Here is a 19,629-nt window from a genome sequence, read left to right as displayed (position 1 = left end):
CACACACACTCACTCACGCAGATCCAAGCTCAGACATATACCACCGCTGAAAACCACAGGGTTATTCAGAAGATGCGCATGCCTTGCCATTTATCATACATACCATGACAAATTATGATAAACCGGCGGGGCTCGACATTATCTAATGATGTGTAGCAGCAAACGTTTGTTTGCATTAATGCCAGCTCCAGAAATGACTCTGCTTACAGAGAGGAAGGGGATGGGGGGGGGGGGGGGGGGGGAGGGAGAGAGAGAGAGGAGAGGGGAGAGGGGAGAGGGGAGAGGGGAGAGGGGAGAGGGGAGAGGGGAGAGGGGAGAGGGGAGAGAGAGAGAGAGAGAGAGAGAGAGAGAGAGAGAGAGAGAGAGAAAATTAAATCATGTGAAGGAATATAATGTCACATTTGTTTGCTTTAAATGCTTTCCAACCTGCACGGCCCTACAGTACCAACACATCTTTATTTAATATCTAGCTGGCATATTGTATATAGTATGGTAATGGATAATAAAACCATTGTATCTGTACATTATTCATATCTAGGTTATAGTGTAAATATATGGTGCTGAGAATGGAGCCAGCGGAGGAATACGTTGGCATTACAAATTGCAGAGCCATACCGGTTGGTTTGTGTTCCTACTCAGACTGTGACATTGGAAACATCTGCTGCGATGATGTCATTTCCAGACAATAGTACTATTGCATGATAATTAAGTACATTATATTGCAGTACAGTATATTACCGAGAAGATATGTGTATAATATGGCTGTACCTTAAGAGAAAATATGGACATAAATCAATGACTCAACTACTATCTCTTTGGTTTAAAACCCCTTTTCAGCAAACCTGTCCTTGGCTGGTTTTCACCCATGAATCAAATTTCATAACTTGGAAGTGAAGTGGGATGTCTAGTGGAGAAGTTCTATCTGATAGTCCTAGCTATACAATCAGCAAAGTGGTTTAACATGTAATACACAAGTCCTTGTTGATACGGCTGGATTTTAATATGTTTGGCTTGACTCCTAAGAGCAGATTACTACAGCATAAAGTTCCCACTGAACACACAACCACGCCGTATTGTGAAATAAAATTAATCCTATTGCTCCGCATTGTGATTGAGACTACCATGATTGCAGAGGTCACTGTCGTTATATAACAATATGAAATGGCGCCCTATCATTGTGGCTAAGTACACATTAAATCGAACTCTGTTCGATAAAACCCATATGGACCCGTGAGGGTCTAAATTAACATTGAGGATTTTGCTGTGTGAGTTGTTTTGTCAGAACGAGGGGTTGCAGAGAACAATAAACAGCAGTTTGATGACTGGTGAATAATCAAACAATAGTCATCTTATACGCCTATTTACTCGATTGCTCTCATGTGTCCACATTTCTGCATCACAAAATAAGCCTCTAGTAAATAGTAACAAATAAATTCCACCCATTCCAATAGACCTGGATTGCACAGAAAGCAAAATGGACAAATAAAAACGGAGAGCTGAGTAGGAAAGAGAAGAGGAAATCAAACCACACAATGAACTCAATAACACGTTAAACTGTTCATGTCATATTGACTTTCCATAATGCCACTGAAAATTGCAGAACTTTACGTTCAAATTACAAGAAACCAAATCTAGTTACCCACCAGTTTAAACTAACATAGATTATGATGGCTGTGAATTCCAGGAATCAAACGGCTAAATTGGTGTCAGATCAAATTCATCATTTAACATAATGATTAATTTAATATAATCATAATGTCAGTTTGGCCCGGGCTCCTGCGTATCACTTACTATGACTGGAATTGAGATCCACTAAATCTGCCAGCTTATGATGAAAGTCGAACAACGTTCGTCCTAAGCGTTTTCCTTTGTGCTCTATAATCCACACATTTCGCAGAGTGGATTCAAGGTTTAATAGTTGACTTCAGAGGGTCAGACGGGGGTGATTTTCTTTCTGTATAATTGCCCTCCTCAAAAGCAATGCTCGTAGTTGTTTAGAGGGTTCTCCCTGACCCATGACACTAGTGCTGTTGCACGATAGGGCTAACAAACCCCAAGGGGCTCACATTAACGTGTTTTGTTCCCAGGGAGAGGGAGAGATATAGACTGTATATGCACACATACTTACTGAAAGATCTGTCTTATTTTTTGTTCTGTGTGTGTGTGTGTGTGTGTGTGTGTGTGTGTGTGTGTGTGTGTGTGTGTGTGTGTGTGTGTGTGTGTGTGTGTGTGTGTGTGTGTGTGTGTGTGTGTGTGTGTGTGTGTGTGTGTGTGTGTGTGTGTGTACCACCAACTGACACCACACCGTACTGTATGTCTGTGCGGCCTGCTGATTTATACTTTGTCGTACGATGGAGAGTTGTATAATTCAGGGGAGGTCAGGCCGAGTATTTCCGTGTGTCGTTTGACCAATCAGATATGGCCACATCCATGTTGTTCCTCGCTGGTCGGGGTCAAACAGATAGACATCCGTCAGAGATCATGCCTGCAGGTCGCGTGACACTCTCTGCCAACCAGTCCTATGTTGACTTTCTCAACAACAATGGCTATTCTCGGAGGAGCAATTTTGCATTGATTTGTAGTATACATTGATTTGTAGGATAAAGAAAAATATTTGCTCACTACCCCAATCTGGGTCAAGTATGTATAAATAATCTGTTTGGAGGACCAGATGGGATTCGGGACGATATGGTTGTGTCAGAGATACAGTACTTGGTCAGCGACCAAGCACTTTACTAAAATGACAAACACTTTGCTGTAATTATCTAAAGTAACTTTCTTTGCTTTACTGGTATCGTGTTGTGTATTAAATCCAACCAACTTGTATGTCCAAAACTTCACATTACTGTCCAGGAAAAAAATAACCTCTGTTCCAATGGATCGAATGTAGAACTTTAAGAACATCTCTTGATAATACTTTTCATTGTTTAAATATGTTTAAACCTCACAGACACACTGAACCACCACAACCACTTTCACTTTCAGTTTTTTGTAAAAAAAATAATCTGCCTAATGATGATGTCACTGGAAGACGGTTTCTAAACTGCCCACAGCCCTCCTATGAGACACAGACTGAGTAGAAAAATATCGTGCCATTTTATCATGATTATTAGTGAGGACCTATTATATGAAGATAGGTTGAAAAGTGGTGAAGTGGTCGTAGCAAAAAATATCAGATCTATAATCTCACAACGCGTCACATCGCAATGAGCTGTACTTTTGTACCACACTCTTGTGTGGCGATGTAGAGCATTAAAAAGAATCATATAAAGTTGAAACATAGAAGGTTTCTGTCCGACAGCAACCATATGTAAAAACAGGCCATGAACATTTTGTTCAACTCTTACTGTACTACAGTAGTAGCAGTGGTACAGTAAAATTAAGGAAGTGTTGAGCATTGCTCAACACTTCCTCAACGCCTGACACACATGGTTTATGCTATGCCTGTAAAGCTAACCTTTTTCTTTAGTATTTTATGTTTATTTATAATAGCCAGGGGTAGAAGTATGTAGGTCAGTGAATCGGTCGGTCTGGGTTTATTATACAGAATAATGTTAAAACACCAGTCAGTCAGTGTGCATGTGAAGGTTCAATACAACCTCCAAGGCACCCAACACAACCGTCGTTGTCCATCATGTTCAGATGGGAACACGCACGTTTTGCAGTACCTGTGTGGGAGTTTAGCTTATGCACAGACACAAGTTGAGGTTTTGCGGTAGGTTAAAAAAAAGTTTCGGATGTGTCTCTATAGGTTGGAAACGAAGCCTTATTATGTTTATTCTTTGACTGGCCGTTACATCTTTATTCAATATCCTTCCCCTCATCCAGGCGGCCAAGTTCCAAAATCCAGGGATTTCTCCACATGGTAATGACCAGATCTCCCAGAGGAATCAGATAGATCTCCCTTAGATGTTTTTTGAGATGTGGGATTTGGGGAAGAATTTGGCAGAGACTGCATGTGGACTTGTGCGTTCTGTGACCCCATGGCATGTCCTAGCCTCACACTGAGATGGTGCGTTCTGTGACCCCATGGCATGTCCTAGCCTCACACTGAGATGCTCACTGATATTTCACATATACCCCAGCACTGCTCTGACGCTCCGCGTGCAGGCAGTGGTCACGTACAACATGTTTGTCCACTTAAAATGTAACTGCACTTAATGTCGGCGTAAAGGGCTTAGCGGTCCCTCTGGTGTTTCATTTCTGCGTGATGGATTTTAAGCCTAATGGAATTATGAGCTTCGCAGAGCAGATGATGACTTGTTATTTTTCTCATGTTCAGCCCATTAGCTATAAACCGTCTGTGCGTATTGTGGAAACGGCACCTAATTGCAATCATTATTATTAATATTAACACATTGATTATAGTCATCAAATATCAATAGACAACCATGGAAAAGAAGAGAAGACAAGAAGGTGTACTGTACTCTAGTCTGTACTGTGCATGTACACACTGCAAAATCCTGAGTGTTTAAGTTGTAACTCTGGCAAGAGCGGTAAAGGTTGACATTGACAGCCTGACTGTAGTCTGTAGACTCTGTAGCTATAGCATGATATGCACCATAGTATATACGGTACATGTCCTTGTGCCTTTACTTTACGTCTGTCTCCATGGAGCTATACAACCATCAGTGGCCCGAGTGGAGAACGCGAGCGGGCCTCAGCCTGCCAGACACCTCTGTGGCCCCCGCGGTAGGAAGTGATCCATTGGGCAGAGTGATTAACCTCTGCTATGGGCCAATCAGACTTCACTTCAGCAGGCTAATGACTGCCAGGTGTGCAACAGCCAACAGCACACGCTAGACCCTGAGCCAGGTTGGTCGTCGTCTGCGTCTAAACACTGTGAGATGAAAGGCAGACCTGGTTGGGCAACGCCGAATTGCGCTTGTCGAAAGATGAGGGATATGTGAGATGGAAGGAAGACCGGTGGGCAATGCCGAATTGTGCTTGTCGAAAGATGAGGGATAGCATGTTCCTTACATTTAAACACCAATGGGAAAATAGTGAATGATATGTATGTTTTACAAGTGTGACAAGTGGCAGGACTCTTTGTTTATTTTCTTCACCATAAGTTTCTACCAAGATACTATTCCTTGTAAGGTCCACATTAAAACATTACAGTACGCTTACTTTCAGTCAACAATACTCAACATCATGCGTATTATTCAACATAATATTATAATCTTGACAAGCGACAATATCTGCAGGATTTGCAGCTTTAATGAGGTTCTGAAAAATGTGAAACACTTTCTATTGCCATATCTCATTACATTAAGTCCCCCAGAAGCATCGCTTGATCTTTGCACAGTGTGTATTGTTTTGAACCGTGATGTCCTTCATATTGTTACCGCATACGACAGTATAATATCCTCCACTTGCCATAACGTGGGGCGCTCTGCAATGAGACATGGCAGATAAAAGGCTCAACGCAAGCAGAGGACATGTTAGCGGTGTCTGGGGGGGCCCCTGCTCCGGTCCCAGCCTGCATAGCCGTAATCCGACATGACTTGTCTCAGTAGACACGAAAGGAGACACGTTTATGATTTTCTTTAACATTTGTGGAGGAATGCTCATAGGGGCTCTGAGGACCCCCCCCCCCCCCCCCCCCCCTCCATCATACCCCTCCCCAATGGCACGCGTGAGTTATAGCACTTTGAAGCTTTATTGACGGGATGTTGTGTTTTCCTGCTGGGGTGGAAGTGCAAGGTTCCTCCTCTTTGTTGCTCAGGATAGCATGGAAGTATTGAAGCCCAAAGGTTTGATTTACGCCGAAGAAGTGACTCTTATATAACCCTCTCTGTGTTTCTCCTATAGAGGTAAAAACAGATATGCTCTTGCAACTGCTTTACAGGGTATGGGGCTGCTTTTATATACAGTATACTTCTTTAGTATACTGTTCAATTGCAAGGCTATGTTTCACTTAAAACAAATATTTTCCGTTCCTTATATTTATTATTACGTAACAAATGTTGCAACGTAATAGGGATAATATTATCTTAGAACAGTGCAGATACACTGGTTTGAGTAATACTGTATATGTACAGCACATAGGTCCTGAAACATCCACACACTTATCGCTAAATGTGGCGCTGTGTGTTATTATGCGTGTGTGAGTTATCGCCGCTGATGATGTACTACTCCCGTGTACACTTTCTTTGCAAACATTATTACAGCTTGCCTTATAATGCACTGAGCTAATAAAAACACAGAGCATTTCAAATCAGATACTATGAAACCTGTGATTGCCTAACAATAGGGGCGTAATTGTAGAGGCACATTTAGAGCACTGTTACTTCAGTCATTCAGTCCATTTCTCATTGGAATTTGATCAGACACAAACAAGAAATCCTCGTCTGACCTTGTTTTTGCCAGTTCCCACATACACGGCGTGCTGTAATACTCTCTAAGGTACCAGGTCATTACGACGGGATAGGAACAAAGCTTTAATAATGACGCTGATACTCCTACGATTTTGACTCTTAAGTTCCAGTGCTGAAGGATTACTAACATGTCCGTCCCCCCCCCCCCCCCCAGTGGATGCTAAGGGAATGTGATGGCTGCAGACCAAACCCCTTCCCTGGAGGTGTCATTGACAAAACCCAAATCAACCCCCCCTGAACTGCAATTGAACATTCCTTGTCTTTATGAACCATGGCCAATCTCTTTTCCCCGAGTTATTTTAAGGGATCCAATCAGATTGGCGCTCTGTGCCGTTTCAGTTCCCGCTTCGACCAAGCAGATGTCTGACCCTTACAATAAAATACGGCCTGTCAGTGACATGAAATACATGACCACAAGTCTGTCTGTCTCTCCCCTGCCCCCAACACCCCCCCCCTCCTCTCTCTCTCTCTCTCTCTGTCTCTCTCTCTCTGTCTCTCTCTCTCTGTCTCTCTGTCTCTGTCTCTGTCTCTGTCTCTGTCTCTGTCTCTGTCTCTGTCTCTGTCTCTGTCTCTGTCTCTCTCTCTCTCTCTGTCTCTGTCTCTGTCTCTGTCTCTGTCTCTGTCTCTGTCTCTGTCTCTGTCTCTGTCTCTGTCTCTGTCTCTGTCTCTGTCTCTGTCTCTGTCTCTGTCTCTCTCTCTCTCTCTCTCTCTCTCTCTCTCTCTCTCTCTCTCTCTCTCTCTCTCTCTCTCTCTTGCCGAGAAATCTCCGGCTGAACAACCGCACTCACAGGAAAAGCATGTCTATCTCTTGAGTTTATATAGCTCAGCTCATCTCCACATTACTCCACTTATCACTCGAGTGCATAATGGACCCGGACAGGGATAAATACAGCTGTCAATTGAGGTGGGGATTGTTTGTCTGGTAAATATACAGTTGCACCCAGTAAACACAGCCGCGGCATATTGGAAAAGGGGGGCCTGTCAATGTGTCATGCTGGAAATCCTTGCTGATGATGTGTCTTGGCAGTGTGTCTCACTGGAAGGGAGGTTGTACTTAGTTGTAAGCCTTTGTTTTTTTGCTTTTTTTCAGTTGGGCTGTAAATGTGTAGCAAAGTCTGTTCTTTATCAGGCCAGTAGCAGACCTCTTCCTGGATTTAGCCAGTCCTGTAGCAGAGAAATTACCAGGCAGGCACCATGCAGTCATCCTACCAGTAACTATAGGTTACTTTAGTAACCCCAGTTATTTAAACAAGGACCAAAGAATTAGGGTTATGATGTCACGTGTCAAGTGGTGTATTTCGACTGGGCCTTTTGACTCAAAGGCTTTCAAGATGAAACCAAAAATACTTGAATATTATAACCACATGCACCAGGGGTGCCCAAAACGTAGATCACGATCTACCAGTACATCACAAAGGCTGTGCAGGTATAGATCACATGACATGCCCCTAAAAGTGTGGCCACCCCTGACTTAAGCCATTCGAACGCCGTGGTCAGAATCTTGAACGCTTTAAAGATTTTCCCTGACTCAGAAACGGTTGAGAACCGCTAATATGAAGTGACTGTATACAGTATGCTGCACAGCAAAGAGTATTAATATTTACTGGTCCCTGGGGGGGAGGAACATTTCAAATTGCTTGTACAGTTTCACCCACCAGGAGCTGTAGGGGTTAATATGTTGTTCTGGGACACACAGACAGGCAAACCCAAAGGTTGAACTGGTGACCTTCTGATTCCCAGGCGGCCTCTCTACCCACTGTCCTAACATACAGTACACTGAGTACACTATGCAGTACAGCACAATAGCACATCAGGGATTATGCACCAGTACGACGGGCTACAGCATTTATTTTCATCAGGACTGACCATTTATTGCAATTACCATACCATACCATACCATCTTTATTTATATAGCACATTTTAAAACAACAACGTTGTACCAAAGTGCTTTACAGTAAAACATTAAAAAACAACTTCAACATTAAAAAACAACTTCATTTAAAAACCACAAAACAACCACAAACAACATGCACAGTGTCACGTTAAACATCAAACATCTCATACTGTGCTTGGAAAAGCCAAGGAATAAAGGTAAGTCTTGAGGCGTGACTTAAACACACAATTAGGCATGTAACGATATATCGTATATCGAAACTGGTGGCAATTTAAATTAATTTAATAAAAACATGTATCATGATACATAATATCATATATATATATATATATCAATATAAATGTTAAAAAACAGCATTTAGGAAGAGGAATGATAAAAAGGTTTCCTGTCATTTACTCCAGTATTGAAAACAAACAATCTTTTTCTAACTATAAATGCACCAAGTCTCTCTGTGTGTGTGTGTGTGTGTGTGTGTGTGTGTGTGTGTGTGTGTGTCTGTAATCCACGTAACACGAGAACCGTTCGCCACACCGACTTCAAATTCGACACACGCGTTTCACACACCCCCACAGGAAGTGCAGTGCAGAAATTATGTAAAAAAAGAATGTGAAAAATGTATCGTGGACCTAATATTGTGATTTGAATCATACCGTGAGTTGAATGAATCGTTACACGACTATAGCTAATTGCAATATATTGCATTCAGTTTGGCGGTGTGCAGGGACGTGCAGAGAGTGTTAGAGGGGAATTATTATTAAAAAACATACATTAACTACTTCAAGGGCCACTTCACCCCTTTATAGTATTAACATTGAGTGAGTTTCTTCCAGCGGTGCAATGTCCTTTTCGGCCCTATTTTTAACGTTGGCTATTTGAAACCACAACGTGCAGCTGTGAGCTTGTAGATCTGCTATTTTCAAAAGACAGGACTTTCTGCATAACTAGCTAGTACTGCCTGACTGCCGTTGTTTTTAGTGAACAGAATCTCGTGAATTAAAGGGACACTTCACCCTTTTTGCAAAAAAATATATGTTAATGACGTTTAGAAGCTTTAGATCACTTTCCTGGGGGTATTTATGTGTGTAATATGTGGTTTTAGTTATTTTAGATTGTAGCAGTGAGCCTGTTGTCTCTGATGTCATGGACACTGGTCTCACTACCTTCCTGGACTACAATTCCCATAATTCTTTGGCGCACTGCTCCTCCTTGTGGATAGGGGGAGAGCTGTCCTACTGAGACAACATGTAGTCCAGGAAGGAAGTGAGCCCAGTGTCCATGACATCAGAGACAACAGGCTCACTGCTACAATCTAAAATATCTAAAACCACATATTACACACATAAAGATCTCCAGGAAAGTGTTCTAAAGCTTCTAAACGTCATTAACATATATTTCTTTGCAAAAAGGGTGAAGTGTCCCTTTAATGTACCACCACATGACACAGAATTTGCATTGAATTTGTATTTCAGTGCTGTGGTATAATGTATGTTAAGGCCTCTATGACCTGCTTTACGCACAACGTAATGGTTCAGCACGTGTCTCACATGAAATATTGTGCATATGCACACGCACCTCACCACACACGACCTCCACAATACATGCGCACATGCTTATCCAAACTTGCCATGTCCAACATTAATTTTGTATTGCTGTGGCCACTGATTACACCCATGACTCACGCTTATATTTTAGTATTACCGGTATTAGTTTAGTTGGCTTAGCGAATTCCCCACTGTGACCTGTAGTCACACTTTTTCACTCGGCTGTGCAAATCATCCATTTACACAGCTGTCTAAATACGGGAGTCTTTTCACATTAAATGACTCTCTTTCCTGAGGGATTTACATGCAGGCTCTCATTCTCACAGGAGCCCAACCTGGACCTTTCCAGCTATTTTGAACATGTACACAAAACCATTGTAGCTTCATAAACATGGTGCAACATCTCCTAAAACAAATATTATTATTATTATATATATTTTTTAGGGTCAAAGAGGGGTTAAGAATCAGTGATTTGAGGTATAATTATTCTCCTTTAAAGAATCATGTTCCTCGTAGTTGTTTGTAGGGGGAGAGTTTGCCATGACCCCATGACATTATTGTTTTTGTAATAAAACTTGCAATAAAAGTTTTAAAATAAAGTTTTCTCCTCCTGGAGTGAGACTGAGTGCCCAAAGTTTGTGTGTTTGTGTTCATAACCTCGATAGAATAAAAAACAATCGTCATGGTTGAGGGTGTAATATATCTGTTTGCATAAAATAAAAGTTTGTGCATCATCCCAGTGCTTTGCTGCAAGATTAATGACAGAGGAGTGTGTGTGTGTGTGTGTGTGTGTGTGTGTGTGTGTCAGTGTGTGTGTGTCCGTGTGTGTGTGTGTGTGTGTGTGTGTGTGTGTGTGTGTGTGTGCGTGCGCGTGCGTGCGTGCGTGCGTGTGCGTGTGCGCGCAACATTCATGATTCCACACCTCTCAAAGCAGTTCATCAGCCTCATGTACGTATGTTACTTTCTCATCAGGATGAAGTCAGATTGCGAGGATATTTCATCCCGGACATTTTTACTCCCATGTCCATTCCTCATTGATGAGAACGGAACTCAGGAAATCATTTCTACTGAAGCTGAACCGTGTTTTATAGAAGAGGTCCTCACTGGCATGGTGTTTTAATACTGTTTCTTGGCTCTGGGAGCTCTTCTTTGGGGGAAACAAACCGAGAGAGCGTGAGAGAGAAAGATGGAGAGAGGCCGCAGGTTAACAGAGGGCAAAGCAAAGCGAAATGCATTCCTAGTGCTAACGATGGAGATCACCATGGGATATCGATGCGAGATGGACTCAGTGCAGTGTGCTTTCCTCCCTCCTAACCGTAGGGATTTCATCACAGGACACACCCCGCCCAAAGATGTTAATGATCTCTGGTCGCATATCCAGTTTAATACCCTTAATGGTTCAGCATTGTCTTCTTGATGCACTATTGTTGCATTCCACACTTATACTCAACTGGATGAGTATTGATTGTCTGAAGACTACAGGACTATAATGTTACTAAACTAAAGCAATATAGCTCACGAGGCCATGGTTTACAGCGGTTTAGGTGCACAGTAACTGCACAGTAAGTTTGGGAATATTGCAAACAAACTTTTAAAGTAGCCTTTGGAAATGTGAAATTAATTGATATTGAGCATTGCATGGCCTGTTTCTCCCTCAAAAGTTATTTTGTAAATAACATTTCACGATAAAATTGGAAGCTATATTTATTTGGCACAGTAATATTGATGTAATGCAATCACAGATGTGTGTTTATAGAGCTTTTTACAACGGCTTTGAACGTGGATCAGCCAATCGTAATGAAGGACTGAAACTATCCATTTTATAATGTGATTCTACGCTTGTGATCTCCCTTGAAAATGCATCCAAATATAGCGAAATTGAGCAATGTGTTTAGGACATACAGTAAAATATTTTACAAATACTGACACACCCTACCTCCCCTATCCGCCTTCACTTCTTCTCACGCTGCAGTGCCCCCCACACACACAGTTAAATCAAATAATAACAATAACAACAATCTAAGTCAAATAAGAATGTTAGTGTAACTCTGACAGTTAAACTAATACGCGGTATTGTGCCGTCAGGCAGGTTGGTTGGTAGACCGCTCGGGGTCCCTCTGTCTCTCACCACCACTGTAGCTGGAGCTCAGTGATTTACACGCTCCACATGTTCAGGTTAGGCCCAGCGGCCCCTGAGAGGTGTAACACATTGTATACAGTACACGCTGTACATGCTTAACTGTGTCTGCGGCTTCCGAGGCAAGGCTTTCTCAACACGCAATAAAACAGTATACGTCTAAGCCTTGGGAATGGGCCCTAGCTGTGACACACCGAGGCGGCCGGCTATTCCTTGCATTTTACAGTAGCAGCAGTCCAGCAGGCGCGGTATCGTCTGTGGATTCATAACGCCACATACGGCTCTTCAATAAAGTGAAAGGTTTTTTTCGTGAAATCCAACTCTGACAGCGAGGTATGTGACATTGTGCAGACGGGAAGGAAGGAAAGACAGTAGGAAACAGGTACCAGGCCATGTAGTACAAGGAGAAACATTGTACGCTGAGGTTTTGGAGGCCGATCGGGCCCTGTGGGGGTTTTGCAAACCCTGTCCAGCTGTCCAGCTGTCTGCTCACATTGACGTCGTACGTAGCGTAGCGCTCTATGTCCTGCTCTGTATTACTGTAACAGGTCAATAGTGTTTATTATTTCTGCTTCTGCCGTGGTGTAAATTGCCAGGACCGTGGCACGTACACCGCAGTGGATATGTGCCTCCCTAGACCAGATCCTTATATACTTCCTCTGCTCTCTATCTCTGGGTTTCAGTCCCAATGCATTCTACTCAAACCCCCTATCCCTCCCTTCCCTCATTTCTCATAGCGTGTTAATGTTGTTCCAGGTGTGGAGAGTGTTTACAGAGCAGATGCCGTCAGTCACAATACAGAATATATCTCTCCGGTGACAAATTTTGCACGAAGTGTTATGTCTTCTTTCTCCCTTTTATAGCTTCACAGTGCTCACATTGCTACCCCCTCCTCACCCCTCTCCCCTTCTCTGTCTCTTTTCCATTCCTGCGGGTCCCCCCCCCCCCCCTTCCTCTCTCTGACAGGCTTTACCTGAAGAGTCACAGTGGGACAGCAGGCCGACAGAGCAGCCTGGTGATCCATGGAGCAGACTTCAGCACCAAGGACGTGGATAATGACAACTGCATGTGCAAGTGCGCCCTCATGCTCACTGGCGGTGAGTGCCGCGTATAACATCTACATTATAAAACAATTAAAGTATACAATTCTAAAGGAATTTATTGATGTCTACACACTGCATTATGTATGATGCATTATATAATGTTCTTATACAACCCACATAATTATAGTCATAAGAGAGGGAGAGAGGAAGAGTTTGATCAGCGTGAGAGAGAGGGAGGGAGATTGATAGAGCGGAGGAGATATAATGGGTTCCGAAACGGTTATTATTATTATTTTTATATTTTTCTGTCAGTTTAGCAAATTTAGAGGGCTAGAAAAGGATTTCTGGTGATGCTGTGATTGTTAGGGTGATCCATTGAACTGTGCACTGAGACTAGGGTTGCGTGCAATAACCGCAATATCGCCATATCGCATATAAGGCATACCGTAGTATCGAGTTCTGTGATTATTACTTGCGCGAGCAGAGCGCATTGTACTGTTCGGCTGCGTATGTCGGTGGACTGTGAATTTTTGGTGCCGTCGCTCGGCCAATCCAATCAGGGATTGTGGATTTTTGATGGCGTCGCTCAGCCAACCAGAGGGCAAGTTGGCAGCTTGCTGCATATGTCGGTGGCCATTCATGGCCTACTTCTGTGCAAACCGCAAGTTGGCAGCTTGACAGAGTGCATTTTGTATTTAAATTTTCATCCCATGATTTTGTATGCCGTTTTTCATCTGGTGGGAATTGCCTAAACTGTAATCCTGGGTCCTACTCTCCCTCTGCCAACCTGGGGAGAGTCCCAAACTGAGCTCATGCTTCCTTCAATGCATGATATATTATATATTGTTTTTTATTTCATTTAAAACAAATTTGCGATTATGGTTCAATACCGCCATACCGTCGGTAAACAGTGATTCATTACCGCGATAAAAAAGCCATACCGCCCCAGCCCTGACTGAGACAGTACTGTGAATAGATTATAGCTGAAGCCCTTACAGTGGTATTTATGATGACATAAGCATTCTATCAACCATTCCAAAAACACTGCTCACTGATTGGCCTATGCATGGCCAGCTCCACTGTGTCCGTTCCCAGCCGCTGCCTTAGGTCATCAGCACAACGACCTGACATACGACCTTACATGCACACATTGCATGAATAAGGCCAATTACGGCCCTAGATAATATAGGCTGCATTCTGCAACGGATCTCCACGTCAGCGCATTGTGGTTTGAAACCGTGCGCACTATAAATGTCCCTGGGCCGGGCACCAAGTGTCAGAGAGATTTAGAATGACTCTAATTCTCCTGCTGTGTAAGCGGAGAGCTCGACGATGACCCAAGCTGTCACAAGTATGGCAGGGCCCTATGGCTGCAGCGCGAGCCCCGACCTGGTACTAATCAAGCGCCTCTTGACTGCAGAGCGCAGATTTAAGGTCAGTTTTACCTCTTAGGTCATCGCAACAGTGACGGGTCAAAGAGGAATTGGCGTGCCATCGTAGATCAATGCTCCGGTTCTGAAAAGGTCTGATAAATATGACCTGGGCTGGATTCTCAGCCCGCCATATATATACGGCCGGGCAATAGGAGCAAGCATGACAACACGCAACACGCTCGCTTTACCAGCGACCATCTGATCCCAGGCCGGGCTTAGCGCTAAGTATAGCTCATGTAGATTTTGATTTATCTTGTGCATTTACAGGAACGGGCTCAGGGTTTGATACACAGTGATGTAAGTCTCTGGAAAGGTTCGGAGAAAACACTTCTCTGCTATATTGAGCACAGCCGGAGCATGTCACATCGCTCGATATGGAGGATGTTGTAATTATATAATGGGCTGTTATATAAAGGACAGCCACAGACAAAAGGGACACACACACACACACACACGGTATTGTGTGCATCTGAACGTACTGTAAAAAGCAGTGGAGAGAGGGGGAGAATTCAGGGTCAGTAACCCCAATGTCCTGAAACTAGAAAACCGTTTTAGACGTTCCGTTGTTCTAAGGGAAGACACCCCGAATGTTTTTACCGCCCGGAAGCTTGGGAGTTTGCCCCCGTGTCTGTTGTGCTGTGAGTTCAAGAGAGAGAGAGAGAGAGAGAGAGAGAGCGAGCATGTGATAATGAACCATGAGCCAACCAGGAGGACAGGGCACTGGGATGTCTGGTGAAATGTCACGCACCACACTGGTATTCAGGTCTGTGGGGAGAGTGTGTGGGTACGTGGCCCTGGCCCTGTTGTCTGTCACATGCCGTAGATGGTCTACGCAGTACACAGTATTGTGTGTGTGTGTGTGTGTGTGTGTGTGTGCGTGCGCGCGCGTGCATTTATGCATGCTTGTGTTTGGGCATGTGTGTGTGTCTGTTTCATGGAAAGTATAATGCTGGCACGTGTTCAGGAAGTGTAATTTGTAGGTAGATTGTAACAGGCCATTCAGGCATACTGTAGTTTGCAGCGCACTGATACCCTCCATGCAACCGTTCTCTAAAATATGTACCAGGGGTTCATGAAATAAGAATATTGGCACCTTGTGAGTAAAATAATAGCCCTCTAAGCCACTCACTATAATAAAGTCCCCTTTGAGCCCATGCAATTTTACGCTTTCTTTAAATAGGATATAGTCCCTATCCGTTAGCAACAGGTATTGGCAGCCCAGTGAACTGCAACATAGTGATAGCTTTGAAATGTGGTCTGAACCACTGCCAAGGCTCATGGAACACTTTCAACCTTTACCATTACTAAAGGCACTGACAACTTGGGGGGTAGCAGCACCTTTGGTCAATCACTCTGAAACAGCCATATGCATTTCTGCTTCAAATTAGTTTATCTGTAAATATTATTGCGAATTCTTGGGGTTTCACATTGTAATTAAAGCTGTGATCCTGAATGAAACATTATTTGAACAAATCTATACTTTATGTTAATATAATGCACCATGGCACTCAACAAAGGTTATGGTATAAGGCGCTGACCTTCGGGAACAGACTTATACGAAAAGAAAAGTGTCGCACACTCTGGCTCGATATGCAGCAATCTATTTGTTGGCCAACATGACAAAACCTTAATCAAATAAATGAGGTGGAGGTGGTCTTCCTACTCTCCATAGAACATTTTAACCCTGGTGTACTGACTGAAGGTCATAAGCACAATATCGCGAGGAGTCTGTCTCGGAAAGGTAGACATGTAGTCTCTCATGTGGCAGACCTGGGTTCACGTCCCTGCATGTAGCTCATAAACGTTATGGATTTGCAGCTTTTGTTTCATTTGAAAGGATTACAAGTACAGTATTGTCAGTTTTGTCATCTCCTCTGTTCCCCACTATAGGCTGGTGGTTTGATGCCTGCGGTCCGTCCAACCTCAACGGCATGTACTTCACTCAGGGGCAACACGTGGGGAAGCTGAACGGCATCAAGTGGCACTACTTCAAGGGCCCCAGCTACTCGCTACGCGCTACAGCCATGATGATCCGACCGCTGGACTTCTCCTAGAAGAACTCACATCCTCTGAGAGCTTCTTTTCCCTCCAGAGGTTTGTGTAACGCCTTGGAGGAACACTTCCTGCTCTGTTGACCTCGTTTCATCTCATTACACTGACCATGGGAGTGATTTTTGTTTTCATTTCAGAAGACTGATTGTAGATTGGTCGAAAACGCCTGAGCTACAAGCAGCCAAGGCGCCGCCATGTGACGCGTTGTGGTCTTGTAGATCAGTTATTTTCGCCATGCGATGGCCATCGTCCGATAGAGTATTTAAGCATGGTAAAGCTGGATTCGCAACCAGAGCCGCTGATATATCGAGATCTAAAGCTGCCGTTCCGATACGCTGCTGATCCCCTGTTAACTGTTTTACCTGGACTGCACTCGTGTAGATGAAGGGAGGGGCGAGGAGGGCTTTTGGATTAAGGAGACATTTCACAGAGATGATTATCTGGACCGAGGGTATTTGGCAAGCGGGCTCAAAGTATTAAAAAGGCGTTTGAACTCGAGCCACCTCACTCTCTGGACGAATTGTGTGCTATGAACATTCATTAATGTCAAACAGAAGATCCCCCGGTGATTTGTGGGACCCAAGACTCTTGCATCAATGTTTCTACTTTTGACCTGGACTTGTGTACAGTGTACAGAAGGGACTGAAGCGAGCGCTTCTGAAACGGCGTGCAGATGTTGCGTCGCCGCATGGCGTCTCCACAGGACTCTCAATGAACTTGACACATCTGGAATGTTACGAAGACAGAAATGGGAGCCGATGCATATATGTTTTGTATTAAAATGTTGCGCACTAAAAACAAAGACCATAAAAGTCACATAAATCATTTGTATTATACAGTGCGTTGTTATTTTTTGTAATCAATATTGTGGTTATCCCCGTTGTTGTATTGTGTTCAATGTGGGGCTCTACATCGCAAAGCCCTGATAGTTAATTTAACTCTAGGAGAGTCAAAACTGACAATTTTTTTTAAACACTCTGAGTTCAATTAAAACTCATGATTTTGCAGTGTATGTATCTTTTGTACATAGTTTTACCTGCCTAATATACAAGAAAACACATGCTTACTTACATGTTAACTTGGCGTGGGTGGTCAAGTCAGTTTAAGCGATGGTTGGAAGGTCACTCGAGGTACTGTGCTCTGCCACTTACAGTAAATACCTGCTCTCTTGCCAAAGTGAGCTGTTTGTTTTCAAAGTTCAAGGTGTCATTATTATTGGATTAGGCCCTGAACTGGGAATTATCAGAATTTTCTTATTGGCTGACTTATGACCAGTATATGCCAAAACTAAAAGTTTGGTGATCATATTGCCTGTTTAGAATATGAAAACGGAGTATATTATTACCAAGACTCATAATCGTAATCATTGTGGTAACTATTACAGCTGTGTATACATGGGAAACCGAAAATGTTATGTTCTTATTTTTTTTACCTTTTCTTTTTTCTTTTTCAGTTGACAGCTGCAAATAATTGGAGGTATCCAAAAACATACAGCTCATAACTGTGGAAAACATACAGCTATCATAACTGTGGAATAGAGTACATCCCCATCACATGCATATTGAACATTGTAGCATATGTTGCAAAGGTTTATCCAGAGTTTGCCTTTAGATGTCTTTTTTTGCAAAGATTGTGAAGGAATGTGGTTACAGTTAATGTATTGTATCTCATGTCTGACTTTGCCGGCCATCATCGGGCCCCTGAGTCTGTCCCATCATCGGGGCCCCTGAGTCTGTCCCATCATAGGGCCCCTGAGTCTGTCCCATCATAGGGCCCCTGAGTCTGTCACATCGGCCATCATAGGGCCCCTGAGGCTGTCGCTGTCGCACGTGTCTGTCAGTATCGTGATGTTCTAACCACAGACCAAAAGACAAATCACTTACAGAAAAACGCTAATATTAAAACGCACCGAATGTTCTTCATCATCAGCTAAAGACAACTGCATCTCACTCGCAGCTCGGCATCCAGGATACTTCTGTCTTTCATCAGCGCGCCTTTAGAAGGAGGAGGAACGATTGGAGAAGAAGCATGAAATAAATGATTCCTGCAGTGCAAGAGATCCCCTGGACTTGCATTGCATAACTTGAAAGAACAAGGAATTTTTTTGTGTGGTATTTACCAAAGGTGCATGCAAAGGCGAGAGATTGAATGTATCTGGAACTTGTAAAAGTATGACGTGTAACATACAGTACTTCAATGGTGTAATTTAACATGTGTAACATCCTGAGGAAAGGTATTCACATTCTAGTTTTTATTTCTGCAGAAATCACAATGGTGGTTTTTTTAAGTTGAGCATGAAACATAGAAGTACAGTTAATCTGAGAAAGGAATGTGCCTGGATAACTTCTGCTTTTACCTCATTCAAAAGAAAATGTAGATTTGCTGATTTATTTAAACTATTTTCTTTTTTTGTATCCTGGTCAATGTTGTGTTGTTAGGTTAAATAAATACAAAACATGTGATGCACTAATGTGTTCAATCTGGGTGTAGCCTGAATGTCCACATACTGTACATACATACTGTACAGTACACTAGTGATGATGGACAAAGCCATTGAGTCGATGCTTCCACAAATCAGTCTCATCACAGCTCTGTGCGTGTACTTAACGTCATTGTGGAGCAAAACTCTAAACTCCCTTTCATGAAATATATCTTCAAAATCAAGGCAAATAGTGCTTTGCACACGCTATGCCATGCGCAGCACACGCAGCGATGCGGAAAGACACGAGATAAACGGAGGAGATAGTCTTCGACAGATGTGAGCGCCCCGTTCCGTCTTTCAGGGCACAACCAGATGGCCAGAAAGATTAGGCTTTTTCTTTCACGCCTTTTCAAGCAACGCCATCGTGGCCGTCGGCCCTCACTGGCTCGTTCCCTTGCTCGTTCACTTGCGTACCGTAGTGACAGATTGCCAGGGTGTCAAGCGATGCTGTCGGGACCTCCAGCGTCTGTCCATAGTTGACATTCCTGGGCCTAATCAGAGGTTAAACAAATTACTGCAGCCCTGCAAACTGCCGCTTATCCCTCAGCGCCTGCGCTGACCCGACACCCTGGCAGGAATGTGTTCTGTACAGAGTCTAGACCAGAAGAGGGTGACGAATGTCCCACCACCCTCTCACTCACTCACTCACTCACTCACACAGTGAAGA

At 43.3% G+C, this 19,629-nt stretch overlaps 1 protein-coding gene across 1 annotated transcript in view; it reads left to right on the top strand.

Annotated features, from left to right (window-relative positions):
* Positions 1–18,185, top strand: part of angpt1 (angiopoietin 1) — a 71,163-nt gene extending 52,978 nt beyond the window's left edge. Inside the window, exons 8-9 of the mRNA XM_083789145.1 lie at positions 12,919–13,049; positions 16,319–18,185. Coding sequence (XP_083645271.1) covers positions 12,919–13,049; positions 16,319–16,482 — 295 coding nt within the window. The 3' untranslated portion in view covers positions 16,483–18,185. The remainder of the gene's footprint in view (positions 1–12,918; positions 13,050–16,318) is intronic.
* The last annotated feature ends 1,444 nt before the right edge of the window (positions 18,186–19,629 follow it).

This window comes from Protomyctophum parallelum (genome assembly GCF_964188405.1).
Source record: "Protomyctophum parallelum genome assembly, chromosome: 1".
NCBI classification, from domain to species: domain Eukaryota; kingdom Metazoa; phylum Chordata; class Actinopteri; order Myctophiformes; family Myctophidae; genus Protomyctophum; species Protomyctophum parallelum.
This window is presented reverse-complemented; position numbering and strand designations above follow the sequence as displayed.